General features: G+C 55.4%; 1 protein-coding gene across 1 annotated transcript in view; it reads right to left on the bottom strand.

Annotated features, from left to right (window-relative positions):
- Window positions 1–11561, bottom strand: part of ADCY1 (adenylate cyclase 1) — a 104403-nt gene that overhangs the window by 73267 nt on the left and 19575 nt on the right. Inside the window, exon 3 of the mRNA XM_049642261.1 lies at window positions 1–72. Coding sequence (XP_049498218.1) covers window positions 1–72 — 72 coding nt within the window. The remainder of the gene's footprint in view (window positions 73–11561) is intronic.

Raw genomic sequence — 11561 nt, 5'->3', positions numbered from 1 at the left:
GGGGGGCTTCAGGAAGTCCTCCTTCATCTCCATGGCAACATTCCGGGGCAGAAGGCTCATGAGCAGCCGCTCCTGGACAGGGGAGACGGGCCCGCGTGATACAGCAGGGGCCTCCTGCGAGACCCGTCACCCCACCAAGGTCGCTGCTGAGCCCTGCACGGGGGCTGCAGACCCTGCCTGGCCCCTGAGTCCCAGAGGGTCATGCCCAGGCCTGGACGGTCATCGCACAAGTAACTGCTCCCAGAGGGCTGGAAAAGCGCCAATATCGCCCCCAGAAAACACAGGCCCCCCCCAGCCCCCCCCCACCTGTTCTTCGTGCCCACACGCCCATGTGCCCTGGCTTCACTGAGCAGGGGTCAAGGGGGCGGGGGACACCACTGCCTCCAAGTGGGACAGCCCGGCCTCACTCCCCACTCCACCGCCCGACACGGCCTGAGAGGGGCCTCAAGACAGGCTGCGAGGGCCCGTCTCCCAGGACAAAATGGTCCCCTCACCTCTCAGAGATAAGCAGCATGGCCCATTGCCCTGGCCTTGCCTTCTGGTTTCTCCCTTCCTTGCAGGGCTCAGATGTTTCTTTCCCCACAGAGAATGGAGCAAACGTCTAGGCTTTTCCAGAGGAGCCCGCTGCTCCAGGGCCTCAGTTTCCTCATCCAGACTGCCTGTCTTCCCCGTCCTGCCTGACCTCACCCCACTGGCCCCCGACCAGCTGCCACACCCAAGGCCCATCCCTGTCCTCCTCACCCCCCTTCCCACCCTGCTTTGGAAAGCAGACAGATCAGAGTTTAAATCCCGCGCAGAGTTAGGTGGCACAGCCTGCTTCTGAGGGCAAACGCAGCCTGAGAGGGGGCGGGAGAAGCCTGCCTCCCATTCCATCCCTGCGGCCCGGCTCCCCCTAGCCCCAGCCCCTCAGCCGTGGCCTGTCCCATCAACAGGAACTCTGGCAAAGCCCTCGGGCACCTGCACCACCCCCAGCCCAGAGCAGGCAGCCGGGTCCCCCCACCAATCAGGCCCTGGATCTACTCCACTCTGCAGTGTGTGAGGCCACGTCCCTGACTGCAGCAGCCACAGTCCCGTGCAACCACCTCAGGAGGACCACTGAAGCAGCAGTGACAGCAGTCACAGAGCCCACCAGACCTCTGGGGCTAGGAGGGCTTCACCCCTCTCGCTCCAGACTCCACAGAGCAGGGCACATGTCCAGGAAAAAGTACTGCAGGCCCTTGCAAAGTCCCCCCAGGTAATGTGTCTCTGTGTAGACTTCCAGGGGGAAGGCCAGACCTGGCGCCAGGAGGTCCCGCGTGGAGCTAAGCCTGTGTCAACGAGGCCTGTCACGGTCCTGGCCCTGGAGCCTGTGCCCGAGCCCTGTGTCCTGAGCGAGGCCCAGCACCACCCCGAGGCCAACCCACACAGCTGCTGACTGGACAGACTCCGATGCAGAAGAGGGACATCGCAACAGTGCCGCGGCCCGTGGCCACTCTCGACATTGGTCACCTGGGGAGATGGGCCTCGGAGGGGACACAGAAGTGTCCAGGCTGAGCCTGCGAGCACAGCCCCAGGGACAAAAAGGCCACCGCCCGGGCTGTGGGAGTGGGTGTGTGACCAAGGCCTGGCTGGGTGGACGCTGACCCCTTCCTTAGCTGAGGGGCCGCTGGGGTGAGGCCTTGTGAGAGGCGAGGGAGCTCGGGCAGGGGCTCACTTGGGCCACCACAGGGGCAGCAGCAGCAGCAACATGAGCACACCTGGAAGCTTCTGGAGATGCCCCGAGGCACAAGGCGGGGAAACACAAGGAGCCAGACACCACGGAAGGCCACCCACGGAAGGCACCAAGAACACAGGGCAGCTTGCATTCTCTCCGGGGAAGGCCCGGCGTCACAGGGCCCCACACCCCTGGGCCCCCTGGGTGGCTAAGCCACATCCAGGGACTCAGTGGGCACTACCTCCAAGTGCCCTGCACGAGGGTCCCTGGAAAGGACGGCAGTGTGGCCCGGCATCCCTGCTCTGCCCCTGGGATGGTCAGTTCGGTCCTAGCCGAACCCCATCCCATCACAGGGACAGCGGCAGGTGCTCTGAGAAGGGCTGCAGCGCCGCAGGGCCCCACTCCCCACCACACTTGCCATACCTCCGGGTGTGCTCAGGTCCCTCACCTGCACCTACAACGGGACAGGAGGACCCGGAAAGGCAGAGACAGGAAAGACGTGGTACCGGGTGCTGGGTGTTGGGAGAGATGCCAGGGTAGAGCCGGCCACTGTCCCCAGAGCCCTTCTCCACCCCTAGCACAACTGTCTAGCCCCTTACTGATACCTAGGCCTGACGACCTGAAATACACACTACATCATCCAGCCTCCCACTGCGGCCAGAAGTGGCCAGTGAGATAGGGTCCAAATGGCCACGTGAGAGCTTCTGGAATGTTCCTTATAGACAGCCTGTCTGTTGCTGGGGATATAGGCATGATGGCTGGATCTCTACCTGCCATCTTGATTAATGAGGATGAGGTCCCCGCATTAACAATGGCAGACCAGTTACCAGAGGAGACTGGGTGGTAAGGGCTGCGTGGGTCAGCTCTGCCACATTAGCCATAAGGGGCCTCCCTGCAATCTACATATGAGGGGACAGGAATGCTCTCGCTTGCATAAGCCATTGTCACAGGAAATGCATTTCCCACCAAAGGCTAGGCATCAGCCCAGCTCCCCCACGAGATTAATGAGCCAACACACATAACCAAGAGGGAGAGCGCACAACCTTTCCCACAGGGAGCAGAACGCCATCTGGCAAGTTCAAGCACCCATCCCCAGTTAAAAACAGCAAAACCTGGGACAAAGTCGCTGCCTGACATCATACGGATCCTCCCTGAAATCCACATCCAGTCTCAAATGAAGCCCTAAAGCCCCAAGCAGCAACAACACGGCTTCAGAAGCAGACAACACTGATACGTTCTAAGCAGCAAAATAAAACACGAGGCCAGAAATCAAAGGGGACAAATTTATGAATACGGATCATACAAAGTATCCCAGCCTCCTACAAACTTTGGTACACTTATCTCAGCTATCAAAATGTGACTTAAAATACGCGTATGCTTCTTTAAAAACATTCGATATGTACGTAACAGTTGTGAGGACCCTGCTTCCAGGAGACACACAAGTACTTTCCAGACTCCCCACTCCCACCCCCACTATGTGCACTGAAGTCCGGGGCACCACACGTGAAAGGCATCAGAAGACTCTGAAAGGCATAGGGAAGGAGGCACAGATGTGGGGACCAAGCAGCAGCTCAGAGGTGAGGCCTCGGTCTCTCCATTTGCCACGTACCCCAGACTGAGCGCTGGAGCCGGGGTGGCCCAGAAATGCCCCCAGCAGGCATCACAGCATGCTCCCATGCACTCAGGGAGCCTGGGTGGCTCAATCAGTTAAGCATTAGACTCGCGATTTCAGCTCAGGTCAGGATCTCACAGTTCATAGGATCAAGCCCCATATCAGGCTCCATGCTGACAGTACAGAGCTTGCTTGGGCTTCTCTCTCTTCCTCTCTCTCTCCCCCTCCCCTGCTTGTATGCACATGCTCTCTCTCAAAATAAATAAACATTAAAAAGAATTACAATCTTACTTGCAATCACTCAAAAAATGGAATTGATAGGGGTAAACATATCAGAACATGTACAGGACTTGCATGCTGAGAACCACAACACTGGTTAAAGAACTTAAAGAAGATCCAAATAAATGGGGAGACATACCATGTTCATGGACTGGGAGACTCAATACAGTAAAGATGTCAATTCTCCACTTAACACAGATCCTATCAAAATCCCTGCAAAGATTTTAGTAGCTATAGGGCAGATTATTCTAAAACTTATATAGAAAAGCTAAGAAACAATAACAACTAAAATCCTTCTGAAAAAGAACAGCAAAGTGGAAGGAATCACTCTACTTGATTTCAAGATTTATTATACAGCCACATTAACCAAGACCGTGTGGAAGGATAAACACATAGAGCAATGGGACACAACACAGGCCCAAGAAATAGACTCACACAAATACACACAACGGATTTTTGACAACCGCAGAAAAGCAGTTCAGTGGAGGAGGTGTACAGAACTACCATACAATCCAGCATTATTTACAACAGCCAAGACGTGGAAACAACTTCAGTGTCCATCGATGGATGAATGTGTAAAGAAAATATGGTACCCGCATACGATGGAGCATTATTCCACCATAAATAGAAAGAAATCCTGCCATTTGTGACAACATGGATGGACCTAAGGGGTATTATGCTAAGTGAAGTAAGTCAGAGAAAGAGAAACACTGTACAGTCTCACTTACATGTGGAATCTTTAAAAACTGAGCTCAGAGATGCAAAGAACAGACTGGGTGGTTGCCAGAGTGGGGGAGTGGGCAAAATGGGCACAGGGAGCAGGGTGGTCAAAAAGTACAAACTTCCAGTTATAAAATAAGTAAGTTCTGGGGATGTGATACACAGAACGATGACTGTAGTTAACCATATTGTACACTTGGAAGCTGATGAGAGTAGGTCTTAAATTCCCATCACAAGAAAAAAGAAACCTGTAACTATGGTAGGTGAAGGATGCTAACTAAACTTACTGCGGTCATCATCTCATGACCTATACGTATATCATGTATGTTGTATGCTTTAAACTTATACGACGTTATGTTGATTATATCTCAATAAAACTGGGGAAAATGGCAATGGAAGACATATAGCATTTTCAACCGATGGACAATAGACACCCACAGGCAAAAAAAAAAAAAAATGAACTTTGATCTAAAACTCACACATTATGCAAATATTAACTCAAAATAGATCATACAGTTCTATGTAAAAACATATATAAACTTTCAAACTTTTAGAAAAACTTAAGAGAAATCCTTGGGATACAGGGCCAGACAAAGAGTTCTAGGACTGGACACCAAAAGCACAATGCATAAAAGAGTCAGTTCACAAACCCAACTTCATCAGAATCAGAAGCATTTGCTCCACAAAAGACTTGTTAAGAGGGACTAAAAGACAAGCTACACACTGGGAGGAAATGTTTGCAAACCACGTATCTGCCAAAGAATATTATATATTCTATAATATATAAAGAACTCTCATGGCTTAAGAATAAAAGTTGGATGATAATGATGATTATGATGATAGATGACAGATGGATGACAGATGTGATAGATAAATATGACAGATTGATATGATAAATAATAGATGATAGATAAATATAAATTGATATGACAGATAGATGACAGATGTGATAGATAGCTTGATATGATAGATGATAGAAAGATAGATACATAGATAGATAGATAGATAAATAGACTGATTCCCTTAGACAGATAGATTATAGATAGATAGATAGATTACATAGATAGATGATAGCTCCAGTTAGATAGTAATACGTAGATAGACGATAGATAGATCGATAGATCAATAGATCCAATAAGAAAATGGGCAGAGACATCAACAGACATTTCTCCAAAGAGGACACGGAGGTGGCAAATAACCACCTGAAGAGATGTTCAACATCACAGCCACGAGGGAAATGCAAATTACAGTCACCATGATACATCAGTACACACCTATCAGAAGTGTTACAACAGAAAACAGTGACACCAGCACCTGCCGGCGAGAGCGCAGAGAAACGGGATCCCTCATGCTTTGCTTGGAGTAAAAAGCGATCCGAGCGCTCTGGAAAGCGGCTTCACGATTTCTCAGAGAACATGCCACACGGCCCAGCAACGGTACTCCTGGACGTTCACACCACAGCAACAAAGATTTACGTTCACACAAGGAACTGTAGGAATTCCAACAACTCTTCCCATGACAGCCTCAAACTGGAAACCATCAATTTGTCCTCCAGCAGCTGAGAGGTCCATCCACACCATGGAACACCACTGACAATACAGGGGGTGAGCTGCTGATACAGCAACAACCCGGACCTCCAGTCCCGAAAGTCTACACGTGTATGATTCCACATACAGTCACTCCTGCGATGACACATTTACAGAAACGGACAACAGACTGGTGTTTGCCAGCATGAGACTGGATGTGGGGAGGAGAGGTGGGGGTCCACATGGCGCCAGAACGTTCTGTGTCTGGGCTGCACCGGCTCGTCCTCCTGCCGTGGGGAAACGTGGTGGCTACGCAGGATGCCTGTGTGGTTTCTCACAACTACACGTGAATCTATGATCAGCTCAACTAAAAAGCTCAGTCAAGAGAAAACACAGAAGCCGGGCACAAAGAGAACCCTGGTCCGTGGCCGGTGGGAACGGAAGATGGCAACGCCCCACCGGGAAGCCTGGCCAGTCCTCCAAGCTCAACACTCAGCTCGTGAGCCCACGATTGCACCCCGGCCATCCAGCCCAGAGAAATGACTTCCGTCTCCCAACACTCCCGTGGGAGCGTTCTCAGCAGCACAGTCTGTAATGGGGACAACCAGGACGCCCACCAACCGCAGACAGACCGCAGGACGCAGACCCTCCCCATGGCAGGAGCCCACTCAGCCACGAGGAACCGAGCGGCTCCAACACAAGCTGCAATGCGGACGCGCCTCGACGACCCAACACTCGGGGAGGGCAGCCAGGTGCCACAGGCCACACACCGTACGACCCCATCTGCCAGAAGCATCCGGAACAGGCAGACCAGGGAGACGGGACACAGACCAGGGGGTGTCTAGGTCTGGGAGGGGGGCGGGGACTCACGGCCAAGGGGCACGAGTTTCTTTCTGGGTGATGAAAGTATTCTAAAATTAGATGGTCGCGATGGTTACTCTAAATACGGGAAAGCCGTTTTGTTGTTTCGAACTGGAAACTGAATTGATGGTACGTAGGCTATAGATCAGTAAGGCTTTTTTTTTTTTTTTTTTTAATTAAAAGTGAATTAGGGGCGCCTGGGTGGCTCAGTCGGTTAAGCATCCGACTTCAGCTCAGGTCACGATCTTGCGGTCTGCGAGTTGGAGCTCCGCGTCGGGCTCTGGGCTGATGGCTCAGCAGGCTGGAGCCTGCTTCCGATTCTGTGTCTCCCTCTCTCTCTGCCCCTCCCCTGTTCATGCTGTGTGTCTCTCTCTATCTCAAAAATAAATAAACATTAAAAAAAAAATTTTTTTTTAAAAAGTGAATTAATGACTATAGTTCTTCTGAAGGGCACAGGGAACTAGCCGGACATCTTTAAGAGGTCATCCCAGATCACTTAAATGGGGCTGTTTCCTGTTGACACATTTCCTCACACGGTGGGAAATCAAAAACGCCCATTTTCCTTGGTATGATGACAAACCAAATACGCGCTCTATAAACAGCCATACGTTACTTTGGGATCACGACTTAACACAATTTGGGGAACAGCAGAGCCCTTGGAGCAGAGGCCTCTGTGCTCAGGGCCCAGGGCCAGGAGGCTGATCTCGGGGCGGGGTCTCAAGAGACAGGCTTCCCGGCTGGGCTGTGGGGGGTGGCAGGGGGGAAGCCACCTGGGAGCTACAGGGTGACCTTCAGAGGCCTGTCACCCCATCCCCACACTCTCCAGCTGTGACAGCCTCAGACCTCAGAGCTTCACCACCCAGTCGGGCAGCCCTCCCACCCCATCCCGACCCCCACCCCCAAGCCGATGGACACAGAGCTGCAGCTCACGTCCTGCCTGCCCTACCTCGTAAACACCTGTGACCCCTCTCTCTGCTGCCCGAATGCCCATCTACTGCTCCCGCTTCTCCAACTCTACCGGAAAACTCCTACACATCCTTCAAAGCCCCAGACAAATATTTCATGATGTGTTTCCCCTTCTCCATGCTGCCCGCCCCGTGGACCCCCCACTCCTCCACACGGCCCACCCCACAGGACTGGCTGGAGCTGTGTCCCATGCACAGTGCACCAGGCTCCCGCTGTCCCGGTGTCTCCAGAGCCTGGTGTGGGCCAGACATTCAGATGTGCGGGGCCATGGATGACCATCCCACACAGGAAATCCATAACTGCCTCAGCTCTAGAACTTACTCATGAACCCATAAGTTCAATTCACAACGTGGGATGCCCTAGGTCAGCTGACCTGTTGGTGGGAAATGCTCGTATGCCAGCTGGGTTGTAGCGACCCCATGTCCCCGTGACAAGGAAGAGATCACAGACAGATGCGTCCAGCGTGTGCTTCCAGCCAAGCTGATATGCTAGGGGCTGCGTGGGGAGTGAAGGGGTCGTGCATGACAGGCAGCCAGAGACTGACCGACGTCCCCTGTCAGGCCCAGGACACACAGAGTAGAGGAACCTCCCACCTCCGCTGCTCAGCAGCCCAGGGCCTGTCCACACATGTGCAGGGCCTGGCTGGATGCGGCTGAGCACCGGGGCCTCCAGCTGGGCCTCTCTCTGAGGCTGCACCAGCAGAAATCAAGCATGTGCTGCAGAGGGAGGGGGGCCAGGCCCATGCTGACCCCCACGGACCCCCGAGTGGCCTCAGAGGACACTGGGGGAGGGGACACTTCTGTGGGGCAGGAAGCTCGGCCCCTCCCCAGTGATTCCCACAGACGCAGCAACTAAAACCCAGGCACCTTCTCCCTTGGGACCGTGGTCAGCATGGAGTGGCCCGTTCTGCGTGGTCCCCCATGCCCAGGGCAGGCAGCTGCAGACAGCACCATCCGGGGTTCGGAGGCAGAGCCCCCCAAGCTCACTCAGGTGTCCCCGAATCCACCAGGTTGGTCTGCTGGTCAGAGGAGCGTGTTTCCCCGCTGGCTGTGGGCCGGGTCTGCTCTCGGCACCGCGGCCGCTGGTTCCTGGACGCGGCCCCTCCATCTCAAGGCCCCCCAGGGCTCCCCCTGCCCAGAGCCCCTCGGAGGTCCCCTCACCCCAGCCAGAGGAAACACCCATCTTCCAAAGGACTTGGGTGAGGAGGTCAGACCCACCCGGAGAACCCCCTTTTATTATAAATGTATCCTAATCAGGCCAGTAACCAGGGCCACCTGAGCTGGCAGATGAGCAGCCCGGGATGGTCAGCGACCCACTCACGAGGCCCAGAACCTGGTCCTGGTGCCCACTGGGCCTCCCACCTCACAGGACACAGAGCAGAAAGGGGAGAAGCCCAGGAGGGCTGCCCAGCCTGCTTCTCCCCACTGTCAAATCACGCACCTGACTTCCACACGGACGCAGCAGATGCCACGGTCTGAAGGGTGTCCCCTCAACACCCGCGTGTCAAAGTCCTAACCCCCACGTGACTGTATTTGGGGAAGGGGCTTTGAGGAGGCTTAATGAGGTCTAAGGGTGGGGTCCTAATCTCACAGGACAACTGTCCCAATAAGAAGAGACAGCCGCATTGCTCTCTGTGCACGTGCACCGAGGAAAGGCCACATGAGGGGCTTTGAGAACTCAGCGGGATGCGCCTGCCTCCCTGCAGGTGGAAAGAGGCATCCAGCCGAAAGGAGGGAGGCCCCCTGTTCCCATGGGACCACCCACAACGAGGTACCCACACACAAAGCAGGAAGGAAAGCTGAGCAGGTCTGCTTTCCAGAGCTGGCTGCCGGCAGGGGGAATGGGGGTGTCCTTTGCTGCCCCTGCAGCATTGCCCAAGTCAGAAGGTCTGGTGCCGCCGGCCTGAGCCAAGGGTGTTGGAGGACCTGGGGTGGAGTGCTGTGGCCCGAGCTCTGCTAGGGGGTCCCAGGGAGGAGTGCCGTGGCCCGGGCTCTGCTGGGGGGCCCGACTGGATTCTGCTGGGGGGCCCAGGGAGGAGCACCGTGGCCTAGGCTCTGCTGCGGGGCAGCGGGGGTGGGGGTGCGGTCAGGGAGGAGCACCATGGCCTGGGCTCTGCTATGGGGGGTCCAGGGAGGAGCGCTGTGTGGGGTCAGGGAGGAGCGCTGTGGCCCAGGCTCTGCTTCCCCAGTATCCGGGCAGTCATGGGGACAACACACAGGGCAGTGTTGGTCCCTGGCCGGCCTCAACCCCACGCACTGCACACTGATGTGCCAAGGGGTCCAGACGAAACCCACTCCCCACTGGGCTCCAGGAGACAAAAGGCATCCAGGCAGCCACACCCGTGAACATGGTGCTGGGAACCAGGGCCGCCCCCGCGTGTGTGTATGCCCTGTGTGTTGAGACTCAGGAGGACTGTCCCGTGCTGACCCGGGACAATCGGGGCTGGAATGGTGCCTTCTCCGCACGCCCGGTCGGCTCTCACATGGGGCTTGCAGCCTGACGTCTTACTTCTGATGCCACATCAACACATTTTAGTGGTCATGGGCTTCCCAAATCCTTGTTTTCCTTCTCGAATCAGTTTCCATAGCAGAGGCCCTTCTGGGAACTTGTGCGTTTCGTCCAGGTTTTCAGATATCCTGGCGTCTACTCACCCTGAGTATGTCCCTCGCATCTATTTTTAACCTGGCTTCATCTGCAGCCACTTAACTGTCCCCGAGGCCCTTCTTCGTGTTCCTCGGCTTTCCTAGTTCAAAGACCCAACTTTGGACGTTTTTTTCTGAAGGCAGAAGACCCTTGTTAAAAGACCCAATGCATCCTTTCAGTCTTTGAACTTGGGGATCTGTGCCCCAAACCTTCTGCTGAGCCGTGGCTCGGGACACGTGGGGCTGGAAACGGGGAATGTGGCTGGTTTCGGTGGGGGGGGCGGGGGAGGTCCTGGGTCCTGGATGTCGGCCTCCACTGCCCTCAGTGAGCTCAGTGGATCACCGCCTCCTGGGACTCGGCCACAATCCTGCGCAGGAGCTGATCTGGTGGGAAGGGGGGGGGGGGGTCTCCGCACCCCCAAGTCCTTCCCAAAGCAGTCCTCCTCGGAGACACGGACAACACACATAGCTGTTTCCAAGTACGGCAGAGAGCCTTCTAGAAGTTGAGTAAGCGTCCATGCAGCAGACGGCTGCCGCCCACCCTCTCCCACACCCTGTGTCTCCAGGGGCTGCCCCAGGAAGGGCTACAGAGCTGTTCCAACAGTCCCAGCTTCAAGACGCTGGGGCAGGAGCAGAACGCCAGGTTAACAACTCAGGGTTTCCAGCCACAGTGGTTGTACTTTCCTCTAGATTTACCTCCACACACAGAAGCTGTCAGTTCTAAGCCACAAGGGGAGGGGAGGGATGAGCACCCCCTTCCAGGGGGGTGGTTCCAGGCACCGGACACCCCGCCACCTGCACCGAAGAGGAACTGATCTACATGGTGTCGGATCTGCAAACAGCGGACAGGGCCCGCCAGCCCCTGACTCCGGAGCAAAGCAGTGCAGCCAACAGGTCCTGCCCAGAACAACACAGCCCGGCTGCTGGACAGACACGGGTTCTAAGGCAGGGTGTTTGCATTTCAGAGCAGGGCCCTCACTCTCCCCTCCCCTCCCCTCCCTTCCCCTCCTGCAAGCCCGCAGGCCAGGTGTTCACACAAGCCAGGCGCATCCTACAGGCACAGCCCCAGGAGGTGAAAGGCCTGCTCTGGGCCCTGCCCTCTCCTGTCAAGAAGCCTCCAGCCCGGGGACTCCTGGGTACACACTTGTGCCCCGCCCCCACCCCCAGTTCTCCCCTCTGCCTTCACCCCAAACGTGCGTCTAACCACGCCTCCTGCCTGCAGGCACTGTCAGAGTCCTGCACTTGGTCACACACCTTCCACG

Source organism: Panthera uncia, chromosome A2 (assembly GCF_023721935.1).
Source record: "Panthera uncia isolate 11264 chromosome A2, Puncia_PCG_1.0, whole genome shotgun sequence".
Taxonomy (NCBI): domain Eukaryota; kingdom Metazoa; phylum Chordata; class Mammalia; order Carnivora; family Felidae; genus Panthera; species Panthera uncia.
The sequence above is the reverse complement of the archived record's forward strand: the minus strand, read 5'-3'. Positions and strand labels throughout refer to the sequence as shown.